Raw genomic sequence first — 27,234 nt, 5'->3', positions numbered from 1 at the left:
TTAGTCTATAAGATAGAGTCTAGCCAAAATAATGGCTTTGTAGAGCTGGTAGTCATGTTTTAGGATCCCATGTGTACCACAGCAAGACAAAATTATGTCAGGAACCTTTACAAAAAGTGCCAAAAGCAAAACCAGCCCCAAACTCAGTCATTGTGGATAAGCCACAAAAGAAAAGAAGTGAATGGGAATTTGGAACATCCATGAGAGTATTAGGGAACAAGAATATTCATGATTCATTGATTTTTTTCATTACCCAAATTGGCATCATTAATTCAATATGTTTGTGCATTTATGTGGCTGCTGGAATATGGGCTTGGATTCACATGCAAAATTTAAAATATTTATAACATGAAATGTTCAATATTCCATAATCACTTTCAAATGCCTGTCATAATAAATTTTATCACAATCAATCATTGAGTATGAGGATGAACTCAATGGGAATACACTCAAATCTCTATTTCCATTGCTGCCAGAGAGCCCCAAGTGAAAGACTTCTATTGTGATTTTATTAGGCAAGGTCAGAATGTCAGAAATCTTTAAAATATTGCTCATCTTGTTCATTTCCCTGCCTCTAAACTGAACTGCTCTAGATTATTCAAGACAGTTGTCTGTCTTCTTCTTACTTCCGTCTACTCCAGTAGCTAACTTTGGGTCAGTGATTTAATCTAAATCTTTTAAGACACCCTTCCTCTTTTACCTTTCCTTTTTTTTCTTCTTCCCTCCTTGGAGAGGATAGGAAATTCCTTAGTATTTTCACCTTTCTTTTCTCCTGAAAAAGTTATATCAATGTTCCTTCTGTTTTTTGTGTAATTTTCTTACCCATTTCTCTTACTGAATGCTTTCCTAATTCTTAAAATAGTGAACTCAAATAGAAACACATTACATAATTTTGACTTATTAATTTGATTTTTTTCATATATTTGGTTTCAATATGCACTGTCTCCTCAATGACGGGTGCTGTTGACTGTCTAATTGACAAGCTATTGTACTACTATTTGACCTTTAAAGAAAGTAGCAAAACAAACAAAATTCAGGTGAAAAAAGTGCAAATTTTTTTTCTGTAAGAGTCAGATCACATTCAAGTCTCTGAATTAGTTTCACTTACACTTAAGATGTACACAAAGGGTCTGAAGGTGACTAATACTATTTATATTGGGATAATACTGCAAACTAAACAGAAGGGCAATCAAGGTGGGAAGCATTACAGTATCTTTGGATTAAATGGATTTTCTCTAAAACCATATCGTATCGTCCAAGCACAGAGTACCAACAACAGTCATGACTATAACAAAACATTGTACTCTTTTTCAGCAAATCAATTAATTACTCAAGTAAATGAAGCACGTTAGCTGTTCAGTGCATAAATAAATGGCGAAAGCATGAGAAGCAGCTTGGAGAAAATTTTGGCAGTTTCCTGATGGTGGAAACCTAGAGTATGTTTTTCTAATGAGAACCTTACTGTGTCCCTCACTGTGCTGACATTTCTAGGGTGTTGGACCTTTGAGAGTAACTTTCTTGAAAGTAGTATTATGAATAGGAGTCATTTGTGAAGAATGAAACTGATGTGTACAGATTCCAATAGAAAATGGACCCAGGATTTGGTAGTTTTGAGAAAGTAAATTTGAGTGGACAACTTTAGAAGGCTTTCCTAATTCCAAATCAAGAACAGAATAAAAAAGAACACCTCCCCCCTCCATTTTAAGTGTTGAGTTTACATATTGGATATTAAAACTTAAAAATCAGCCAAAAGGCACTTGAAAGTATTTATTGCATCACACAAATTCAATTAAAACATGTAGTTGATTGCAATCTTCTTTAAACATTTCATTATTATCTGTCAAAAACATATAGCTAGTCTTATTTGCCCTAGTGTGTAGGGAAAAATTATGTCAGTTTTTGGGGTGATAACATCGACAAACCAAAGCCTTGGTCAGAAATGGCCCCATCCACAGTGTAGCAGGGAAAGAGAATTCTCACATACTGTAAAAAGGGCACACATTCGATCTATCTTCTCTGGGTTCCTTGGCCCACCATTCTTGTTCAGTCTCACCAGAAACCGCTCACTGAAATGTAGGAAAGAGAGAGAGAAAGAGGGAGAGAGAAAGAGACAGAGAAACATGAGGGACCACAAGCTACAGAACAAAGACCAGGGCATGTATAAAGAATAATGTATAATCTCAGAAATCCTAAACACTCATGGAATTGCACTCAGTGATAGGTGGGTAGGGTACAATGTGGATGCAATGTCTTTTTAGACATGACAGAAAGGCAGAGTGATCTGGTGGAGAGATTTGGACTTGAAGTCCAGAGAGACTTGGCCCTAAGGTTGGCTTTAGTTGTGTGACCCTGGGTATCTCATTTAACTTTTGAACTTTATCTGTAAAATGGGCATAATCTTTGTAATATCTTTCTCACAGGATTGTTGTGCTTTCCATATCTTAAGTTTTATAAAGGTGTCATCATTGTTCATAACAATGTCAAAACAGTAATAGTCATAATGATACAGTTTCAAACACTTTAAAAAATAACAGAACAAAGTCTTGTGTAGGATAAACATTTTTTAAAAGGCGCTATCGTTTAACCATTTAATGTGTATGTCTTGTTTCCCTTATCTCTTGTGCTTCTTGGGAGCAGGGATCACGAGTTTTATATTTCACCTGTATCTATCCCCAAGACCCAAGTTCACTTTTCAACACAGAGGAGTCACTAGGATACCTTGAAGTGAATCACACAATTAGTTCATCACAGCAGAAGAAAACAATACATATTATAGGCCATCTGGGAGAACAGAAGTTCCAGTAGACTATAGGGTATCCCCAAAGTCTTAGTGCAGGTGTAAGCTTTAAAAGCTTTAATGCCACCTGACTTTTAATGGCTTAAACCCGCACTAAGACTTTGGAGATAGCCTGTATACATAGGTCCTTTGAAGGTATTTCATTCTGTCTTTGTTTCCCTATCCTAGAAGTGGCGTGTGTGTGTGTGTGTGTGTGTGTGTGTGTGTGTGTGTGTGTGTGTGTGTGTGTGTAAGAGAGAATTATGGACATATGATTTCATGAGTATAGGGAACTCCCAGAGTGAAAGCCCCTTCACTGATGCAAGCTATTGACTTCTCTGCATTTTATAATTTGATTACATTAGGGGTAGTGAGAGTTTAAGTCCCTATTGCCTGGCCCACATCTCTCACTACCTGCTAGACATTTTCACTTTGATGAGCCATGTAGAAATCTCAAATATAACATGTCTGAAAGAGAAATCATTAGACCTCCTATCTTCTTTTGGGCAAGGGCATCACCAAGCTGCATAACCCCTGAGTCATCCTTGACTCTTCTCTCTTCTTCAATCCTCTCCACCCATCATCTGATCAGTTGCCAAGTCTTGCCAATTTTAATTTCACAACATCTCTTGCCTCTGTTTCTGGTCTCCACTCACCACCACAATCTCCCTTGCTCAGGTTCTCATCACCTCTTGTTTGGACTATTGAAATAGTTTCCTTATGAGCACTTCCATCTCAGGCCTCTACTAGGGAGGCTCCTAGGGCTCAGATTGAACTATATCACTCTAATGGTCAAGAAGCTTTGGGGGCTACTTCTGATCTGGAGAATAAACTACAAACCCCTCTTTTTGACATCTGGAGCCCTATCAGTTTGTTCCTAGACTGCCATTTTAGGGTGATGTCACAGCATTCCCCTCATTCCGGAATATTAGCCTACTTGCTATTCTCTATACACGATATTTCATCTCTCTTCTGTATAGTTTTACACAAACTCTCTCCTATTCCTGGAACTCTCTCAATTCTTCACCTGTGCCTCTTGGGACCCCATTTCCTTTCAGTATTCAACTCAAGTGCCACTTCCTTCCAGAGGCCTTTCCTGATTCCTGTAGTTAGCACCCTGTCCCCAATCATTTTGTACTTATTTGTATATATTCTGGGTTTGTTTATTTGTGAACAGGTAGTATACCCTTTAGGGGTAGCTAGGTGGCAAAGTAGATAGAAAGCTGGGTCTGGAATCAGGAAGACCTGAGTTCAAATCCAGCCCCAGACACTTAATAGCTATTCACAACAAGTCATTTAACCTTGTTTGTCTCAGTTTCCTCATCTGTAAAATGAGCTAGAGAAGGAAATGGCAAACCACTCCAATATCTTTGCCAAGAAAACCCCAAAAGAGGTCACAAAGAGTTGGACACAACTGAAAAGTGACTTAACAGCAAATTATACCCCTAGTAGAACATAAGTCCATTGAGAGTGGAAACAACCTTTTTTTGGATTCTACTGCCTAGCACAGTGCCTAGCATGCACTAGGCACTTAATGAGTGCTTGTAATTCACTGATTAATTAATCCTGGACTACAAGGCAAGCTCTTCTAGCATATCATACTATCTTTCATGATGCCTTGCACAGAGAAAGCATTTAATTGAATTACCCAAATCACATCCACCCCTACAGAGCCACTTAGATCTGACGGGGGAAGAGGCAGGGAGGAATCCTATAGAAACAAATGTCATGTTGAGAGTGTGAAAGGTAAAAACACAAAGTGTGAGGAAAATCTAATTAATAGAATGCGCAGTCAGAGTGGAGACACTCAAAGTTTTATCACCCAAAGTAATCCACATGCTTTTGGTAGGGAGTTGATAACCATTTCAAATACCTTGTGAAACCATGTCAATGTATTTTATTTTGGCCAACTATAACTGTGGAAAGAGTGTTGGACTTGGATTTGAGAAGACCTGAGTTTAAATCTATCCTTGGACACTTACTAGTTGTGTGACCTTGGGCAAGTCTCTTCATCGCTGTCTGCCTCAGTTTCCTCATTTGTAAAATGGGGAAGATAATAGCACCTACCTTGCAGAGCCGTTGTGAGGATCAAATAAAATAATATCTGTAAGATGCTTTGCAAACCTTAAAACGCTATGTAAAGGCTAACTGTTATTACAATCATCATCTCTACCCTCTTCTCGATTTATGCTCTGTTTGCAAAATCTCAATATTTCCATGATCTGTGCTTTCCTTCATATGGATTCCCTCTCTCCTAATGCGTATCTTAAGCATACAGTCTTCATGAATTGCTGAAAAAGTCATCAATCTGTAGCAACCTGGTAATGGACTTCTCTGAAATTAGCCAGGATGGTATTTAGACAACAGACATACAGTCCATTGAAGACATGAAGGGGCTAGATCAGATGATTTCCAAGGTCACTTCCGGGTCAAATCGTAAACATAATCATTCAAGTGATTTATTTTTCCCTTGATCCTCCAACCATGCCATACCTGAAGTATGTATGACAAAAGAATGACAGGTATTGCAAATACTATGCTAGGATGACAAAATACGTTGTGATTTTAACTGTAAAGGTTGCTATAGAAAGAGGAAATGGGGATAGTAAAAGCGTGAAAGAATCAGGGTTACAGGAGGGGTGAGGAGTCAAAATGGAAGGAAAACTTCAAAGGCTGCATGCTGGGAGCCACTGTTCAAGCCACATAATAAAGATGAATGGAGCAACTACCCCTGGCTGCCTACCGTGCTGGTACTAAAGCATGAGGATGCTCTCTCTGTTCAAAGCACAAGAGTTCCACGCCGAGGGAGGCAGCTCATGTTGACCTGATTCCAAGATATGCCCCTTCCCTCCCCCTACCAGATTCAGTACAGCTATATTCAGTCTAGGCTCTAAATTTCACAACTTTACAACTTAATTTGTCCCTTATGGCAGAGAAGTGGGAGACAACTAGGTCAGAACAACTGATACAACTGCAGGTATAATCCCTTATTGGATGTTTTTGTTTTTTACCTTTGACACAAAAGAATCAATGTGGCAGTGGACTTGGAAGTGTTTGTGAAATCAATTGAAAAAGGCATCAATAAACAGTATTTTTAAAAACCCAGAAAGTGGGAAAGCCTTAATAGAACGAATAAAATGAATTCAGCCAACTCAATAACAATAAATTAATTCTTTAATCTGCTTGACACTTTAATTCCTAGATGTCCTTTACTCTGGTAGTGTATGACCTAGAAACTCGGGGGCATCATACATTTGTAAAGGGAACAAGTGAAAGTCTCAAACATTGGTTATTTAGGAGCTTTAAGCATCTTTCTTTTTAATGTTGAAAAGATAAGGTGAATTTCCATTTTAAAGATGAGCTTCTCAATTGTCTCTCCTAGCCTGGAATGGTCAGGAAAGTGATTCAGACAAGTGTTTGTCAATGGGGCACAAAAGGTATAACCAAGAATGTTATGTGGTGGTGGTGGTGGTGGGGTGTGTGTGTGTGTGTGTGTGTGTGTGTGTGAATAAAATAAGGCCATGTAGTCAGAAGTTGCCTATAAAGGTCATCCTCTCCTTCCTCTATAGAAGTTTGAACACCTTCCCCTTTTGCTTCTCTGTCTTCTTTTAGTGGAATATAAAAATGGGAAGGCCATCTCACTGTGGCAATTCATAATTAATCAATCCATATCCTGAGGATTAGTCTGTTTGATCTATCTGGCTAAACCACCATGGAATTGAGCTTGCAGGCATCGAGAAGAACCCTTTAGACAGCCAAAGTAGCTAATTCCACGGTGCCATGATGATCTCATCACGTACAGAAACTTTCTGGGCCTCTTACCCCTCATTGCCCCACAAAAAACCAAACCAAACCAAACTAAACCAAGACAAAAGGTGAACGTTTTGTAATCAGGGGATGATGGTGAGGATGATCATAATAATAGCTAACTTATGTAGTGCCTACTATATATTAGGCACTATGCTAAGCACTTCACAAATATCTCATTTGATCTTCACAACCACCCTTGGAGGTAGGTGCTACTATTCTTCCCATTTTAAAGCTGAGGAAACTGATGTTGAGGGCCTTGCCCATAATCACATATCTAAGTAAGTCTCTGAGGCTGGATTTGAACTCAGGTCTTCCTGACTTTAGGCCCAGCCTTTATCCACTGTGATACTTAGCTGCCCATAGGGGCAGGAATTTAGGAAATTTAGGCAATTAGGTAATGAAAGTAAAGGTAAAAGACTCCTGGGGGGCAGCTAGGTGGCACAGTGGATAAAGCACCAGCCCCGGATTCAGGAGGACCTGAGTTCAAATCCGGTCTCAGACACTTGACATGTACTAGCTGTGTGACCTTGGGCAAGTCACTTAACCCTCATTGCCCTGCAAACAAAACAAAACAAAACACAACAAACAAACAGACAAAAGGAAAGACTCTGAAGTATCACTTGTTAGGAAAAAGTCAATGGTTTGATAACCCAGAGGCCAAAGAAGAGATGAAATGGGGCAACAAGATTTTACCTGTCCAAAAGGTCAAGATCTGGATTCCAGGAGGTAAAGTCAATAAAACAGTCAAGTAGGACAGCCAAGGGTGAAGCTGGCCTGACCTCGGCATGGGTACTATTCAATCCATCTGCTACTTTCCCATAATCATTAGCCACAAATATAACTTGGTGATTATGAAATTCTACAAATATTTATTTGGTATCTACTCTCTGCAAGGTACTACATTAACAAAATAAACTATTACAAAATATATGTGTTAGAAAAAACCCCACAAAACACTGTGGCATGAAGCTTTCATGTTAGAAAGCAAGCAACAATAGGGTCAAGTTCATCAGGTGGTAGATGATGGCTGGTTGGGTCAAAATCTGGCATTGGTCAACTGGGTTTTGAGGTTAACCAGAAGCTGAATATGCAGGAGATCTTAACCATTTTTGTGTCCTGGACCCCTTTGGCAGTGTCTGGGGAATTCTTTGGATCCCCTTCTCAGAATCATGTTTTCAAATGCTTTAAATAAAATGTATACTATTATAAAAGAAACTAATTAAATTGAAATGCAATTATCAGAATATTTAAACAATGAATTAATGAACTTTAGGTTAAGAAAAGAGAGTAACAGAGCCAAGTTTATATTTAAATCCACTTTTTTCTAATTATAAATCTTAGACTTTAAGAGAAAAATAACTGAACTTGGGAATTGAAAAATAAAAAGATTTTTATCCTTTCATATTTAAGTACCCTTTGGCAGCTGTGTAGGGGGAAGAATGTAGTAGTGATACAAGTGTAAATACAATAAATTCAACTCAACAAACATTAATTAAATGCCTACTGTATGAAAATATGTTGTCTCTATGTTCAGCCCAAATGCACAGAAACAAAATAACATAAAAGTAATATTTATAAAGTTTTAAAATGTGCAGATCACTTTATATCCTTTTCATCTACCCCTCACAACAACCCTGTAGGGTAGGTATGTATTATTATTCCTGTGTTATGGAAGAGGAAAATGAGGCTTGCAATTACACAATTAGCAAATGCTAGAAGCTGGCTTCAAACCTAAATCTTCCTGACTCGGAGTTCAGCCCTCTCCCTACTAGGCTAGGCTGCTACATCTTCTAACAGCTTGAGCCAAATGATGCTAAACATAGTATAATATAAACACCTGGATGAGGTCGGGTTTAGCATAATAGTGTTTGACAGTCTACACTCATGACCAAATGACCATTCCCATTTTGTGGATGTGCTGCCAAAGTAAGCCCCTCACTCCAGTTCCTTGAAAAAACAAAACAAACAACCAAAGAAACTCAGCTATCCTGCCCCTTGGCAGTTTGAGGAGCACTAAATGAGTAATGGACAAAGAAATGCTCACAGCATAGGTGAAGTGAAACTTATCAGACGCTTACCAATGTGAATTCATAGAAGGCCATATTTACCATCATCCAGATCAATGTGAAACACATATCACTCACTGGTCACACTGAACCATTGTGAAGCCACAATGTAAGAGGCCAATTCAAACTATAGGAAATGGAGTTAAGGAATGACCAAGGAGAAGCTGATTTGTCATCAACTGTAAGTCCCTCTTGGGGCTTGGTGGCACAATGGATAGAAGTCCATGCATGGAGTCAGGAAGAACTGAGTTCAAATCCAGCTTCAGACACTTACTAGCCTGGCCAGGTCACTTAACCCTGTTTATTTCAGTTTCCTCATCTGTAAAATGAGCAGGTTCTACAAGGAAATGACAAACCACTAGTGTGACCCAAACAGGGTCATGAAGAAACAGACATGACTGAAATGACTGGACAACAGCAAAAAAAAGGACCCCATTACAAATAAGCCAGATTTCAGCATAGTCCCTTCCAGCATAGCAGGCCCATTCACTGATTTTACTCTGAATCACCCTTATGCCAAAATGAGCTACAATCAGATGACAGACTTGGAAAGAAACAGAACCAGGAGAAGCAAGCTGTGGACACTGTTAAGATGCACTCTGGAAGAACCTGCTAACTATTCAGGACTCCTTTAGACTATTTGCTTGCTATAAAAGAAGTGGCAACAACAGAAAGCACTACAACCATTTACAAGTCTGAAAATGCATTTTCTTACATCATTCAAGGAAGGTTCAGTTAACTCTGCCAAACTTGTTATTGCTCGAGCCAATGTGAAGCCCTGGAGAGGAAGCCAGTGATCCTAACAACTGCTGCCTGCAAAGCTCCAATAAATTAGAACATTTTGGAAATGTGGTCACCAGGGGAAAATTTTGCTTTTGTGCCCATGATATTACTCAATGCCAAGGAGAGCTTATGATGGCTGGAAAACCCTTTTCTCTACCCCTCTTTCCATTTTAAGCCTGTCCTGAAGGCAAGAATTTTCCCAAAGATGCAGCCTCTTTTAGCCCATAGTGATTCTATAAACATTTTGTAAAATTCCAGAATAAAAAATAGATTATTGAAAATAATGATAATAAAAATGTAAAACAAATATTTTAAAATTCAATGTTAAACATTCAGAGTTCAGTTTGCTTGTTTCAGGTATAACATACTAGGCTAGGCTAGCGGACCATCTCATTTGGTCCTTTGCCTGGTTTGTCCACATTGGAAAAGCTTTGAGTGTGTGGCTGATGATGCTGTTTGAGAACCAGACAGATTAAGTTTGGAGAAGGTCATCAATCAGGTTGACTGAAGAGTGATGAATTTTTTGGTCATAGCAATTTTTGAAGACAAATAAATCGATCAATAAGCATTTATTGAGGGCCAACTATATTCCAGAATTTGTTTTTCTTTGGTTTTTTGAGGGACAATGAGGGTTAAGTGACTTGCCCAGGGTCACACAGCTAGTAAGTATCAAGTGTCTAAGGCTGTATATATTCCAGAATTTGTGCCAAACGTTGGGAATACAAGGATGAAAACACTACAATCCCTGCCCTCGAGAAGCTTAAATTATACTGGTTATAGGAATTTATGCTTGTACCACAACTTGTTTACCCTTTCTCTAATCTATGTCAAGCCTTATAGAGAAGTCTAGACTCACTTCCTCACCAACTACTCATGTCTTACCCTCCTTAAACATGGCTTCTTCCCTTACTGCTCTACTGAGATTGCTCTTTTTAAGCTTACAAATAACTTCTTATTATATCCAATTCCTTTTCTTGGTACTTTTCTGCTTTGACCTCAATGCAGTGTTTACCATTGTTGAAAACTGCCCCCTTTTTGAAATTCTCTCTTTTGAAGGCTGCTGAGACATTGAACTACATTCATGCTTTTCACACATTTCTGGTTCTTCTCCCATTTCCCTCCTACATGTATTTGTTTCCCAAGGTCCTGTCCTCAGTATTCTTGTCACTCAACGCTATTTCAGTTTTCTATCTCATCCTCTAAATTTCAACTATTAACTATATAAAGATGATTCTCTCTCAAACTTCTGTTTCTAATTCTGAACTGCCTGCTCAACATCTTCATTCGGATATCTGTTGGGATTTCAAACCCAGTCTTTCTAAATGTAATTATCTTTTCCCCAAAATGATTCTTTCTCTTTATTTCTGTTAATGGTTCCATCATTCATTGAGACAGCCATATTCTAAACCTGGATGTCATCTTTAAGGTTTTGAGTTTCCCTCCCCCTCATTCCTCAACACATCCAATTTATTGCCACATGAAATGGATTCTAATTCTGCAATCTCTCTCATATGTTCCTGACTTTCCATTTCCACACCCACCACTTTAGTTCAGACTCTGTCTCTCACCTAGAACCTTGCAGTCACCTCCTAATTGATTTCTTTATCTCTGTTTTCTCCCTCCTCCAGTTTATCCTAAAAATGCCTCCAAGTGTCATCTTTTTTTTTTTTTTTTGGCTGGGCAATGAGGGTTAAGTGACTTGCCCAGGGTTACACAGCTAGTAAGTGTCAAGTGTCTGAGGCTAGATTTGAACTCAGGTTCTCTTGAATCCAGGGCCGGTGCTTAATTCACTGGGCTACTTAGCTGCCCCAAGTGTCATCTTAACCCATAACTCTGATTACATTGCTTCCCTGTTTAAAAACCTCCAGTGACTTTCCGTTACTTGTTTAATTAAACTCAAGCTCCTTGGCCTGGCTGCTATCTGAGGTTCTCTGAGATCTGTTATCAATCTCTTTCCTCTACTTCATCTCTCATTACTCTCTTATATATACTCTATTCTTAAGTGAAGTTGGAGTATTCCTTATTTTTCCAACATGCCCTTCATTTTCCTTTTCTTTTAAAAAAATTATTTATTTTTATTCGGAATTTGAGAAATAAAACAAGCATTCCCTTATCTTTCTTATCTATCCACCTTTACTGACATAATTCCTGTCTTCTGGAATACCTTTTTCCCCATCCCACATCATGTAAGGCCTCATCTAAGTGCTACCTCCATGAAGCTTTCCTCGATTTCCCTGCCTATATGTGAATGGAAGCCTTGGAAGGAGTGAAATCCCTCACTAAACAGTGGCAATAAAATATAAATCTAAATATTCATAAATAATATGGAAATGCAAATCTCAAAATTAAGGCATGTCTATGAATATCTTATTTTAGTCCCACAACAATAGCAATGTTTGCAAATTCCTTGAAACAGATACCATATTTAATCTAACTTTCCAAATAAAAAATGCATATTACTGTATTGTTATAGTCACTGTTTGATCATAGAGATCATAGGTTAGAACCAAAAGGCACTTTAGAGAGACTTTTGTGGAAGAAACTTGTTTTATTGAAGAGGAAACTGAGGCCCATTGGCAATGAAGTGACTTGCTTAAAGTCTAATTTCAGGACCAGGGCTCTCTTTAACCACACTCTGCTGCTTCAGTTGGCGATGAAATAAAATTGCTTACCTGCTGATAAATAACCTCATAAGTAATTTATTACTAGTAACTGAATTGCTTCAATTGTGTCTATAAATGAGAAATGATCATGGGAGTAGAGGGAGCAGGAAAGGGAATTTCTTCATTAGTGTGGCCAACAGTCCCACTTGTCAAGCCTATAGACTTTTTCCCTTCTAGCCCAACTAAAGGCTGTTTGACAACTAGCACAGGGACAGGAAGAAAATTGGGGCTTGTTGGCATTGGGATAATTATCTTAATATCTATTGGTTTTTACATTGCTTCTGGTTTCCTTCTCAATAGTGGTACTTCTTTTTTCAAATCACAAAGGGTCCTCAGGGCTGGGACTTCCGTAGCTTTATTCAACTTCTTTATTGGATTTTTAAAATAGGACTTTTCATAGGAATGACCAACTTGCACTTTTATAATAAAGTAGGCATTTCTCTCTCCATTTCATTTCATAGATCTTCACTTTGGTTCTTTGGCATATTTCCATGGCTGCTTCACTTCTCCTCATAGGGTACTTATGTTTTTGCTTGTCTAGGTTGGAAACAAAAATGAAAGCTCTTGATCACGAGCAACCTGACAAGTCCCCGATTAATTGGTTCTGGAATCAGTGTAGGGTGAGCTGCTCTAGTTTTTAGTATAACTCCTTATTATTCCTTTGGGTCAGGAAGAAAATGGTGAGGTCTGCCTCTGATAACGCATCTTCCCCTAGGAAATGAAAATATTCCTTCGTGTGAGGGAAAAGCATGCACTGGCTCAGTCCTGAGGAGGTATTATTAAAACATGGGCAGGATGATGACTCCTTTTTTAGCTGCTTTCCCCCCATTCATTTGCTAGATGGATGAACTGCTAAAGAAGTGCGGTGCTGGCCAAGGCTTCTCCTCTCTATGATCTAATGCATTTCTGGGTCTTTGGATGTGGGAAACAACTCTGCAACATGGTAGATAAGAGCATGTTGGCCACTGCAATGGGTTTTGGTACTCATTTATATGATTAGTAGGTATATCATTCTCCTGTCTCTTTAATACAGAAAAGACCCTGTAAGATTCATCACCAATCTACCTCTAAGTCCACAGTTTTCACTATAGTTGAACATCTCTCCCTGTCCCCCATTTTGTTTACCTTTCCATGTATTCTGATGCCCCATGTATATTTGAAAGAGCCTGCCTCCATGGGCTTCTCTGCACATGCCCATTTCTAACATGGAGATGCCCTTGAGAAGCCTTTAGAGCATTCCCAGTTTGCCTAACTCGGAGCCCACTGCATCTCTTACCATGTGAGTAGAGGTATCCTCCTTTGAGTGACTCCTCGAGTTTTAAAAACTGGTGACTTTGAGTCCTCCTATACCTTTTCAGTTGTGTTCTTTTCTACTCCTCTCTTTCTGCTTTATTTTCCATCATCTTTATCTGCTGCATCCAAATGGGAAAGATCCCAGTTCACCCACAGCGAAGATGCTATGAACTGAACTAGTGAAAGGGGAAGGACTTGTTCTCCCTTGTTTCCTCTCTTTTACAATGACTCTGAGAACTGGGCTTGGAGGTATTTGTTTCTGTTTTGTGTTGTTTGTACTTCTTGGTTTCAGGTACTGAAAAGGAGATTATCATGGGACCTGGTAGTTCAAGTCATAGTGACCTTGGAGCCAGGATTGTAGGTAGAGTGGTACAGCCAGCCAAGTATGGAAACCCTGAGAAACCAGGGAGTCTGAGACTCAAGTCCAAAGCAGATTTTGGACTTGGAACTGGGACTGTGCTACATGAGAAGTGAGTTAAGCTATAAACCCAATCCCCTTTCTATCCTCAGAGGCTGAAATGGTAAAGCAGGGGATTATGCCTCCCATGCTTTGGGGAGTAAATTTGTATATTTGGGATTATATATTTTTGAAGGAGATATTTCTTTGTAAAAGCAAATTCAATTATTAGTGGCTAAATGGAATTGGGATGCAGGGGACCACTCCCTACATTTGAGGGAATAACACTGGGGGTGGGGGTGGGAGGATACCCCCCCAATCCCTTTCAGGGTGCTGGAGAACCCTGGGGAAGGAGTGAATACTAAGCCTTAGGTAATGGAGCCTACAGTAATCACTGTTATATGCCTATAGTTCACTATCTTCCTAATCCTAATCCATTTTTCTTCATTTTTTTTTGAAGAAGGAAAATCATCATAAACCTGAAGCACTGGCTTGGAATAACAGGAATGAGTTCAGGAATACTGCACATTCTTGAGAGAGAGGCTGACCCTTGCCAAAAGGTGATTTTTATTGTAGTGTTTTTTGATTACTAGCTCTTCAGCATTATATGGGCAACAACCATGACCTCAACAGTAGCAAAGTACTATGGATGTTTATGTGGAAGTCTCATGATGTCCTGTCAAGAGGTATGTGTGTCCAGACCAAGAGGAACCTGTGCCAGGAGAGGGCGTCATTGAGCAAGAAGAAAGGAATTATCTAGGGGGTCCTTGGAAGTCTCTGATGCCAGATGAATGCAATTCTGAGGTGGAGCGAGGCAAAGCTATAAAATGAAAAGTCACCAATAAGACTGCATTTGCTCTACTGATAGCAACCAGTTTTTGGAGATAATAGTGTCTGAGGTATAGAATTTTTTTTTTTTGGGCAGGGCAATGGGAGTTAAGTGACTTGCCCAAGGTCATACAGCTAGTAAGTGTCAAGTGTCTGAGGCCGGATTTGAACTCAGGAACTCCTGAATCCAGGGCCAGTGTTTTATCCACTGCACCACCTAGCTGCCCCCTATAGAATTTTTTCTAACTCCAGAGGTGCCTCAACAGCAGATGTCTGGCCTTTTTATGGGAAAATGACATGAACACAGAAATAGGTAGAGAAAACAGATTTTGTGATGTATATGCAACAGCTACAATCAGTGAATAGACCCTCACCTGATGAGGAAACTGAAAGTGCTTCTAACTGAGAGGTGAAGACCTTAGAAATCACTCACCCTGTAGCATTCCAAGAACTAGATTTCAGCTTAGTTCAGATAATCATATAACGACGCATAGGTTCTATTACAGATACTCAAGATCTCTTGCAGAAATAGTCCCCATTTTTCTAGGGTAATGATGAAGAATCAAGACATTTGGATTTAACGTAGCTAAATGTAAACTCTGACAAGAAGTTGCTGCTTCTGAAAAAGCAGGTGAGCAGTTGCCCCGCTCAAAGAGAAATAGTTTAGAGACTTGGTTGCTATACATCACATACATACTAGTTTTTGAGCTGGGGCTCTGTAAATCAGAAATGACAAGTTCCTATGAGGGCTATCAGTGGGACACAAAGAGTAAATTTTAAATACTTCATAGGATAAGAGTTTTGACTATAATGTTAAAAATTAACTTTTAAACAAACACATCAGAACTTATTACCTCCAAATGAATATTGTTCCCTTCAAAGAAGTAACTTTGGTAGGCTACATCCTTAATTAGTGCTGTCAGAAAGATGCGACAAACAGCTTTTGGGACATTCAATGTTGACAATATCCGTCCTCTGAATGCTGGAAACATCTAAACACCATTCAGCATAAAGTATGGTGAAGATGAAAAACTAAACTGAATCATATTTTAGAGGGCTCAAAATGAGCTATAGCTCACTTTTATGTAAAGTACTGAGGCTGTTTTTTTGGCATGGCTATTCAATCATAAAATGTTACAGCTGGAAGAGACACGAGAAATCATTTAGCTTAACCCACTCATTTTGCGGATAAGGAAATGGGTCCAGAGTCCAGTGCCTATAGTCACATGGTTGCTAGGGGAAGCCTACTTACTCCCCATCCACCATACTGACTGTAACTGGCTCTGAAATGGAACTAAAAACCACAAGTAATTCTTCTTTACAGCTCTATCTCACTCTTCTGGCAGCTGACATACCTCACTTGATATGTTTCCACAAACAAAACTACCAGTCTATACACAACATTACATATTTAATTTAAATGAACATTTATTTGGGGCCATTTCATAATTATATTACTATGAGCATTGATGTTTTTGACTATCATACTTTAAGCTCCGGAGGAGCATGTTGTTTTCTTGAGAGGATTGATCTTCTATACCCAGAAAACATAACACAATGAAAACACCACCTCTATTAATTTTCTTATTCAATGCCAAGCCAATCAAGCTACCAAAGGATTATTTTAGAGTTTGAAAAAATAATGTTGAAATCCATCTGGGAGAACAAAAAACCAAAACTCTCTGGGAAAATAATGAAAAGAAGTGAAGAGGTAAGTAGTGCCAAACTCAGGCTAAATTTCAAAACAGTAATCATTAAAATAATTTGGTACTGTTTAAAATTCAGAGAAGTTGATCAGTGGATCAGATCAGGTAATCAATGTTCCGAAGTATTAATTCGATACATCTAAAGACCCCAGCTACTGGGGTAAGGACTCACTATTTGACTAAAACTGTAAGGATACTGGAAAGCTGACTGGCAGAAATTAGTTTTAGACCAACATTACTAAGATAAACTCCAAATGGAAACACAACCTGGATATAAAATGTTATGTCATAAACAAATGAGAGGGAGGATTTCAGAAAAACCCAGGAAGACTTATATGAATTGATGCAAAGTGAAGTGAGCAGAATGAGGAGAACAATGTACACAGTAAGATAAAGTAAGATAAAGTAAGATAAAGATAAACAATTGTGAAAGACTTATTAAGGCTGATCAGTACAACAATCCAACCAAATTCCAAAGGGCTCATGATGAAAAATACTATCTACCTACAGATAGAGAACTGATAGCCTCAGTGTATATAATGAAACCTATCTTTCCTTATTTCTCTTGCTTCTCTCTTCCCCTCTCCAGGATATGGTTAATGTAGAAATGTTTGCATGGCTTCATATGTATAATAGAGATAGTATTTTTTTTTGCTTTCTCAATGGGTGGGGGAGGGTAAGGAGAAAGAGAGATTTGGAACTGAAAAGAAAAAGAAAATATAAAAAGAAAAAAAAACCAAATGAGAGGCGTAAGGAAAAAATGACAATTCAGATTTATGGATAGAGAAAGAATTCATGTCCAAACAAAGAATGGATAGGAGCACAAAAGATAAAAGAAAATTTTAATTATATAAAATCAAAAAGTTTTTACACAATCAAATTCAATTCAGGTAATATTAGAAGAACAACAACTAACAGAAAAATCTTTGCAGCAACTTTCTTTGATAAAGGTCTCATTTCTAAGATATATAAGGAACCGATTCAAAATTATAAGAATAAAAGCCACTTTCCAATTCATAAATGGTCAAAGGATATGAACAGGTAGTTCTCAAAGGAAGAAATCCAAATGATCTATAACAATATAGAAAAATGCTTCGAATTACTTATAATATGATAAATGCAAATTAAAGCAACACTGAGGTTCTACTATCAGACTGGAAAAGTTAACCAAAAAGGAAAATGACAAATATTGGAGGTGCTTCAAGAAAGTAGGCACATTAGTATACAGTTGGCAGGGATGTGGATTCTACTGCCATTCTGGAATCAGTTTGGAACTATTTATCCAGAAATATCTTCACCAGGACTCTACCCCAAAGAGATTAAAGAAAAAGCAAAAGGTCCTATACATTCAAAATATTTATAGTAGCTTTTTTTTTTGTAGTGGCAAAGAAGTGGAAACCATGAGAGTGCTCATTAATTAGGGAATGGCTGAATAAATTATGGTATACAATTGTACCACAAGAAATGATGAAAGGGATAGTTTCAGAGAAAACTAGAAAGATTTATGAAATGATATAGATTGAAGTAATCAGAACCAGGGATATAATATATATAATAACACTGTAAAGAAAAACAACTTTGAAAGACTTCAAGGGGCAGCTAGGTGGTACAGTGGACAAAGCAGTGGCCCTGGATTCATGAGGACCTGAGTTCAAATTTGACCTGACACTTGACACCTACTAGCTGTGTGACCCTGGGCAAGTCACTTAACCCTCATTGCCCCGCAAAAAATCCCAAACAATCCCCAAAACAAACAAAGAAAAAAACCACAAAAGACTTCAGAACTTTAATCAATGCAATGGTCCACAATGATTCCAGATAATGAAGAATACTACCTACTTCTTGACAGAGAACATGTGGACTAAATATACAGAATGTGACACATTTTTGGACATGAGCAATGTGGGAATTTGTTTTCCTTGACTATGGATATTTTTTATAAGGGTTTTATTTTTCTTTTCTCTTTTTCAGGGGAAATATAGGACAGAGAGAAAATAAATGCTTGTTAATTGTGGGGAAAATCCCCCCAAACCTATGTCCACAATCCCTTTGAATTCTTTATGCAAAGCTAAAAAATCTTTATCAAAGAGTCTAGGTTCACATGAGGGCCAGAAGAAGGAGAAGCTAGCTCAAGAGAAAGGTCCATAATGTTTAATAAAAGCTAACAGAATTCAACTGGCCGAGGTTATATCCTTTGCCAAATGTGCTCCAAGGGAAAGATACATTAACAGACTGCCACCCTAGAAAGTGGGTTGTAGCATGTCTCCAATTACACACAGGTAATAGAAATTTATATAGTGACCTAGTATATCATATTAGGATAAAACGTCCTTTCTTGCTGTCTTCGCAAGAGGTAACACTTGCTTTTAAACATATTCTATAAATGAGATATTAGTTAATATTCAGAACTCTGAATGTTCTCATTTGTTTTATACCATCCATTGTTAGATGAAAACCATCATCTAACTAACTCCCATTTCTCATCCTTCTTTTACTGTTCAAAGTCAAAGGGAATGAAGAATTTAACAACTTTTTCACATAAGTCAGATAAATTTCCATAATGTTTGGACTACTTCTCTGCTCCACCAAAAGTGTATTGGTGTACCTAATATCCCATAATATCTCTAACCTTAGATATTTATGTTTTTCATCATCTTTGCTAATTTGATGGGCATAAGGTGAAACTGCAGTTGTTTTATATGTATTTATTATTTTATTTAAATTTCCCTTAATAATAAAAGATCTGAAGCATTTCTGCATAGTTATTGAGATTTTGCATTTCTTCTTTGGAACTCCCTCATTAAACAGCTAGGTGATGCAGGGAAGACCTGAGTTCTAATTCAGCCTCAGACATACACTAGCTATGTGACTATGCATGAGTCATTTAATTTCTACTTAATCTCTGCCTCTATTTCCTCAACTGTAAAATAGGAATAATGGTACCTACTTGTTGTAAGGGGAAATGAGAGAATATTTATTTGTAAAACATGGCCTAGCACATAGTAGGTGCTTAATAAATACTTTTCCCTTTCTTGCCTTCTTACAGATGAAGAAACTAAGGCCTAGGGGTGGTTAAGTGATTTCCCGACAGGTCACACAGGAAGAAAGAAGTGAGATTTGAACTCTGCTCCTCCATCTGCAGAACCAAAGCTCTTTCTGCTGTTCATTTCTCCAGCTCTCAGTTTACTCATCTGAAAAAGAGGGGCTCAGAAGATCTCTAAGGTGTCTCCGAGGTCTTAATCCTGTGACGATTTATGGCTTTTGATGACCCAAAATAACCCCGGATCGAAGACTCAATCTGTGTTAGCATTTTGAATTCTGTTGTAGAGCATGTTTTACAAAGGCATCTTGGAGAAAGGCACTCCAAATTTGTGAGGGAAATGAGGTTGGCTCTGAAAAATAACCCTAAGCAACAGAGTTTGCTTCCTAGTGAATTCCGGCTCAGTGCTGCTGAATGATTCAGCTCCTCTGTTGGCGACAAGCCACAGGGCATTACAGGCCTTACAGATGAGCTATTTCTGCATTCACTGGGTTTCCATAGAAATACAAATGGGCTAAAATTACTACCTGTCACCTGAGCTAACTACGTTTTAACAAGCAATAACAACAGAGCCTTAATAAAAGATGCACAAGAAACCAAAGTATTGCTTGTGCTCTTTGGTGTTTTGGTTAACTTAATGCCTGGAAATGCCTGGAAGTCCTAGTTTGTACATTTGAAGCAGGGCATGAAAGAAGGGATGCAGGCATGCTTGCGATGGGGGAGAGAGTTGAGCTTGTGGTAAAATCTGATAAAGCATATGCTTGTCAGAAGAGCCCTCAACTCGACTTCTTCTCAGAGTGTTGCTTTTAAATAATTAAAGGAATGTTAAATTTCAGTTGGATGTTAGTGAAAATAAAGACATATTTTTTTCCCATCTAAGGTTGTAGACTTCCCTGAAATCTAACCATGGACCCTTTGGGGATCGGCAGACCCCAAGTTAAGAACTCTTGCTTTAATTAGGTGGACAAGGGGAGAAGAGTTAAAAACTGTGTCGGAAAATATGGTTCTGGGTCAAAATATGACAGAGGCCAAAGGTGTGTGGTTGGCTTGATTAAATTCACCAAGCATATATTAGGTTCCTCCTGTGTGCAAGGCACTCTACTGGGTGCTAAAGATTCGAAGATTAAAGATAGTTCCTCTCCTCAAGTAGCTCATATTTTATTTGGAGGTGGGGGTGATCCCATAGGAACACAAGAATATTACAAGATTAAGAGTAATGGTGGCAGGGGGGACCAAGGAGAGAGCCAGACACAATGTTTTAGGAAGATTTTGAGAGGAAAGAAGAAACTAAAAGCTGGAGGTAAAAGGGGAGGCCACTTCAGAGAGAGGGCACTATAGGTGGCATACTGGATAGAGACCAGCCCTGGAGTCAGGATTATCTGAGTTCAAATGTGGCCTTAGACACTTTACTAGCTGTGTGACCCTGGGAAAGTAACTTAACCCCTATTACTGAGAGACAGAGAGGGTGACAGAGAGGGTGAGAGAGAGAGAGAGACAGAGACAGAGAGAGACAGAGACAGAGACACAGAGATGGTGACACAGAGAGACAGAGACACAGAGAGAGAGACAGAGAGACAGAGAGACAGAGAGAAAATACTGGAGCTGAACAATGAAAGAAGGGGATAAGGATTTTTAAAAGGAGAAAGGAACACATTCCTAGCATGGGAGATAGTCTATGGGAATGTATGGAGGTGGATTATGGATTTTGGAGTCTGGGGAATAACTAGTGGTTCAGTTTTGCAAGAATGGAAAACATGAAATAAGTTGGAAAGGGTAGGCAGAAGCTGCACTCATGGAGAGAATTAAGTGATAAATCAGGCATTTCTGTTTTATCTCCATGGCAAAAGGGAGATACTGAAAGTTTTTGACTGTGTCAGATCTGTATTTTAGGATGATTATTTTAATTACCAATCCCCTGCATGAGTTTGGACCCATTTATCACTTATTGCATACCAAAACTGCAAGGGCAACCTCCATTTTAGGAGATTTCTTTCCAAAGTTGAAGAAACTTTTGTAATAATTAAAGTTTCTTGTAATCTTTTTTTTTTTGCTTGCACATTAAACTAATAGTTTTCTTTGAAGTATAGCTGCTTGTAACCTTATAGTCTGCATGCTAAAGATTTCAGAGGTTTCCTTTTAATCTATAATTTTTTTCCTAAGAAACCTTATTGGGTTTTGTCCTCTTCCAACTTGGATAACAACAATAGCTTCTTCCAAGGTCACTGGGAGTGGAGGAATCCTGAGCAGAATAATATAAACCCTGCAGGATGGCAATGGGTTCAGAACATTTTTTAATGTTTCTTGGCAAAAAAATCCTGAAAAAGTCCCAGAAAATGTGCTGACTCCATTGCCATCTTTGACAACTCAAAGAGCTGGTCCATCAATATATAACATTACTAATATTCTGGTGATGCTATATGACTGCAAGCCCTAGAATAGTATAATCTCTGAAGAACTGACATTGTGGGTTACTTAAAGGGCACCAGAGTGATGTGGTAGGAATGGGTAGATTTCAGTATGTTACCAAGCAAGAATTACACAGAACAAGTGGCATAAAGGTTCAATAAATCAGCAAACATGAAATTATTAAACCACTCTTATGTGCTAAGCACTGGAGATGCAAAGACAAAAATGAGATAGTCTCTTCCCTCACAGAATTTACATTCTATTGTGGGAGACATGTAGATGAATAAGCATCTGTCACATATGTACACCATCAGAGAGGGTAATTTTTTTGGGGGGTAGGGAAGGAATTAGTGGCTGTGGAGACCAGGAAAGGCTTCATGTAGGACATCACATTTGAGCCAAGTTTTCAAGGAAACAAATTATTCTAGGAGGCAAAGGTGAGGTAGGGGTGTTTTCCAAGAATGAGAGACAAATACTACAAAAATGCAGAGACAGATTTTAATATTTGAGAAATAGAAAGAAGATTGGTTTGGCTGGATCATAATATGTGGGAATGGGAGTAATACAGAAGTTTGGAAAGGTGGATTGGACTCAGGTTGTGAATGGCTTGAAAAACTATACCAAGGAGCTTGTAATTGATTGTAGGGGCAATAGAGAGCCATTAGAATTCATTGAGTAGGGAAGTGAGATGGTCAGACCTGCACTTTGGGAAAATAGATTTGTATAGAGGATGGTTTGGAGATGAGCCAGACTTGAGGCAAGGAAATGAAACAGAAGGTTGTTATAATGGTCTATGGGAGAGTTGAAGGAGGCTTGAGCTAGGGCAAGTGTTGGTGAGTGAGAGTGATGACCTAAGAATTATTGTGAAAGTAGAAATGAAAAAAAAAGGCAACAGATTGATACATTGGGTGAGAAAGAGTGAGGAATAAAAGATAATGCCACAATTGTATCCAATACCTTCAGAAGGAAAGGAGAATTTCCTGGGGACTGAAAGAAAACTGCAACTAGAATCTTAACTGGGTAATAAATTTGAATCATATAAACTTCAAAGAAAGAGAGTCTGGAGAGTGATGGAGAGTAAACTCTATTCACCATGGAAGTGCCCATGGAGATCAAATAGCATTCATACCACCTCTCCAGGACCAGCATGCCTAGGGCGAGGTATGAGAGAAAGCGAATCCAGTGTGGTAGTGCATGGTCAGAGTGTCAATATCATCTTAGTAAAGCCATATTTCCATGAGTTCAAGTAGGAAGAAAATGCCTAAAATGAGAAGTTTGTTATATAAATCCATGCTCCAGGGTGCATGGAAGAAAGGGAAGAGGGTAGGGTGATAGTGGTACACTATCAGCAAGAGGGCTGAGGTACCTGGGAATGGGAAAATGGGAAGTGGGGAGTTGGAGAGAGTATCGCACTATGCAGCTAATGATTTGCCATCACAGGGGTGAGGAGAGGAGGAAGTGTGATGGCTTTGTTAGTTACAGAGGCCAAGCCCAGGCAGAGAGCACCTGTGGCCCTCCTTGTACTTAGTGGTCCCTGTTAGTGAAGGAAAGAAAGATCTGTCTCAGCTTGGTCTCACAGGGTATCACTTCTACATTGCGGGGGGTCTAGGCAGGGTGGTAGAGAGTTCTCCATGGCCTGCTCTATCCCCAGGTGGATGAATGAGAGCTAATCATAATCTGCGAATAGTAAACAAGCTCCACTGGTATGCCCACAGAGCAGGAGGCTCTAGCACTTTGAGAAGATCCGGAGTAAAGAATTTATGGGAAGGCATGAATAGCTGTTGTACACAATGAGAGAGCATGGATGGGCTGGGAGAATTATATGTCACACAAACATCTCAATTCAATATGTCCAAATAGAACATGTTACTTTCTCCCTGACTCCAAAACCACCTGCACTTGTGAAATTCCCTATTTTCTTTCCAGGATACCAGTATTCCTACAATCACCTAGGTTTACAACCCTGGTATTATCCTTGACTCTTAGCTAAGTAGGACAGTAGATAGAAGGCTGGGCCTAGAGTTAGGAAGACCTGGGTTCAAATCCAGCCTCAGACATTTACTAGCTGTGTGACCCTGGGCAAGTCACTTAAACTCTACCTGCCTTAGTTTCCTTAACTGTAAAATGGGGATAATTGTAGCACTTACCTTCTAGGGTTATTGGTTTTTTTGTTTTATTTTGGTTTTTTTGGTGAGGCAATTGGGGTTAAGTGATCTGCCCAGGGTTACACAGCTAGTAAGTGTTAAATCTCTGAGGTCAGATTTGAACTCAGGTCCAACTGAATCCAGGTCTGGTGCTCTATCCACTGTGCCACCTAGCTGCCCCTCTTCTAGGGTTATTGTGATCAAATATTTGTAAAGCACTCAGTACAGTGCCTAGCACAGCTTAATAAATTAAATGCTTGCTTCTTTTCCTTCCTTCCTCCTCATTTTCCCTTACCTCATATGCCCAATCAGTTGCCAAATATTGCCATATTTATCTCCACAACATCTCCTTTATCTTATCTCCTTCTCTCTATTCACACAGCCCACCACCCTAGTTCAGATCTTCATCCCTTTTTAAAATAGCCTCCTAACTAGTCTCCTCATCTCAAGTCTTTCCCTATTCAAAGTCATTCTCCACACAGCTGCCAAGATGATTTTCCTAAAGTAATGCTCTGACCACATCACTCCTCTATTAAACAAACTCTCATGGCTTCCTGTTGACACTAGAATCAAAGGAAGGGTCCATTAACTTTTTTTTTTTTTTAGTGAGGCAATTGGGGTTAAGTGACTTGCCCAGGGTCACACAGCTAGTAAGTGTTAAGTGTCTGAGGCCGGATTTGAACTCAGGTACTCCTGACTCCAGGGCCGGTGTTCTACCCACTGCGCCATCTAGCTGCCCCCTATTAATTTTTTAAAATTTCATTTTCTGTGCCTTATTCTAAAAAAATTTCTCTCCTTCATTCCCTTCATTATTTTTCTTCCCTTTCTATCTATCCTAGAATTTTGTTCTTTGATTCATGACCTGCATATTTAGCATGTTTTTCTTTATTCTCTGTATTCTTCATAGAATTAAAACTTTTGAGGTGCCTGTTTTGGGTTCCCTCTTCTAAAGGGTTTCTATTATTGTCTTGTAGATCTCACTCTCAGAAATACCAATTCCTGCAAATGATAGAGAGGATATCACCTCATGGTAAGAATCTTCCTATGGCCTTGATCATGCAGTTCATTATTAACCTTTACCTTTCCTTTGGTCCCTCCCCCCAATTTGTCTTAAAACTTCTTCCCTGGGTTTATGCCCTCCCACTCTTCTAGGTCTCAGTTTTGCTCAGGATCACTGATTTTCCTCCTCCTGAGGCAAATCGAGTGATCTCTCCAAGCGCCAAATTCCTGTGGATAATGCCCATGGTAAGATCCTTCCTCTTCCTTTTTAGGGGTCTATTTATAGAATACCTCTCTTCCCCTACAGGACAATTCATCAGCAGTACCTCTTCCACCACTGAAACAAGGTCTCCTCTTTTCTTTCTTCCCTTTTAAGCTTCACCCCCACTTTGCCTCATTGTCCATTCTTGTATAGGCTCTCTTCCCTCTGAGAGACTACATGAATTATTTTTTCCTCTTTGTTGGACTTTGACTTGATTAGGGTGAATCACCTATTTCCCCTACTCTCTTTCTCTCCTCTCCCCTTTTATGGGCCCACCTATTCAGTAATTGAGTCCTCCCCTCCAAAAAATAAAATGAAACAAAACATCGATTCACTTGTAGGCGGGGTGTTTTGATGTTTAATCCATGATATTTTAGGCCTATTTATCTACCACTTCTGTTTGACTTCTGTCTTCTCCATTGTCTCCTTGTATATACATTCTGAAAAAAATTTCTTAATGGTTTCTCTATTGTTATTTTGTTGCTGATGTCACTGCTTGCTGTACTAGTTTGCTCTTTTTGTATTTCTGTTGTCTGAGGTGTTTGAGAAGCAAATAATTTATTCAAGTCTGGTTTTCTTTCTAGGAATGTTTAGAATGTCTCTTTTGTTGCACACTTACTTTTAAATTTTCATGGTTAGACTTAAATTTACAGGGTAGGTCACTTTGGGTTGCATCTTGAATTTCTTTGCTCTTTGGAACACATTATTCCAATATTTTCCTGTGGCTTCTTGTGTGTGCAGAATAGTCCTGTGCCATTTGAATTTCCTTTCCTACATATCTGAAAGTCTTTCTCCTGGTCATTTGCAGAATTTGTCGTTTGTCTGTGGAATTGTTAAACTTAAGCACAATGTGTCTTGGAGTTTTCAGTACAGTTTTTTTTCCTTCTAAAGGCTCTCCTAATTGGCAGTTGTTTTTTTATCTTCAGAATTTCTGGGCAGTTTTTTTATATCATTTCTTGTATTTTTGTTTTTGACTTGTTTTCTTCTGGAAGACCTACAATCCTTAAGTTGTCTCCAAGTTGTCTCTTAAGTTGCTTGTACGGAGACCAAACTTTGTTTTAATGAATTGCACTTGCTTTTCTTCTTCCAGATTGTCCTTTACTTTCATGTATATGTATATGTATATGTATATGTATATGTATATGTATATGTATATGTATATGTATATGTATATGTATATGTATATGTATATGTATATGTATATGTATTCCCAATCAGTTCTCCTCTCTTTTTCTTCTTTGATGAGACTTGCCACTATAGATTTAAGTTTTTAAAACTTCTGACAATGATTTCTCCTGTGCAGACCATATATTCTGCTTTCACAAATGTTATTTTTCTTTTAAACCATTCAGGAACTTGCCATGGTTCCATGCTCTCTTGGGAATTGACAGGGTCCTCTGCCTCATCAAGTGTTGATTGATTTTCTTGGCCTTATAATACTTATTCATATATGTCTGAACTCTTTTCCCCCTCCTGATCTGGAGGCAATTTCCCTTCCTATTATAAATATCTTCCTCTTTGTTTTTTCTGCATATGCTCAAAGTCTTGACTTGTGTTTTGCTCCTCCCCAGATCTTTGGTAATTTCAGTCCTTTTTCTTTATTTTCCCCTATTGCTCATTTTCTAACTCCCTTCCCTTTATGACAGTTTCCCTGAGGGCTAGATCTCAAAGCTGCCTCAGCCTACTCCCATGCTGGGAAATTCATGGCTCACTAGCCTAGGTCTCTGACTCAAGTCACTTCTAGGGGAAGAGAATTGGCCTCAGCTGGATTCTGAGCTTTTCCCCTAAGGCTTAGAAAGTGCCACACTGCACAGCCACCCCTCCCCACCCCATTTGTCTTGCCCCAGGTCCTTCTGTTCTATAGTTCTCTAACTGAGCCCTGTTTATCCAAATGTTTCCTCCCTCCCCCATTAGATTCTGTATTTCTTAATAATGAGTATTGTGGCTACATGCAGCTGTATTGGAACAGGTGAAAAACTAGAAATGGGAAGATCAGTTAGAAGAGACCACAATAATAGTCAAGGGGTGAGAAAATTTGGGCATGAATTAGAGTGCTGGACA

The 27,234-nt window shown here is 38.8% G+C and overlaps 1 protein-coding gene across 5 annotated transcripts in view; it reads right to left on the bottom strand.

Moving 5' to 3' along the window:
• Window positions 1-27,234, bottom strand: part of DOCK3 (dedicator of cytokinesis 3) — a 529,377-nt gene that overhangs the window by 165,509 nt on the left and 336,634 nt on the right. For all 5 annotated transcript variants that reach the window (XM_043985259.1, XM_043985293.1, XM_043985275.1 and 2 more), the window contains exon 10: window positions 1,985-2,066. In XM_043985259.1, coding sequence (XP_043841194.1) covers window positions 1,985-2,066 — 82 coding nt within the window. The remainder of the gene's footprint in view (window positions 1-1,984; window positions 2,067-27,234) is intronic.

Source organism: Dromiciops gliroides, chromosome 1, assembly GCF_019393635.1.
Source record: "Dromiciops gliroides isolate mDroGli1 chromosome 1, mDroGli1.pri, whole genome shotgun sequence".
In the NCBI taxonomy this organism is placed as follows: domain Eukaryota; kingdom Metazoa; phylum Chordata; class Mammalia; order Microbiotheria; family Microbiotheriidae; genus Dromiciops; species Dromiciops gliroides.
This window is presented reverse-complemented; position numbering and strand designations above follow the sequence as displayed.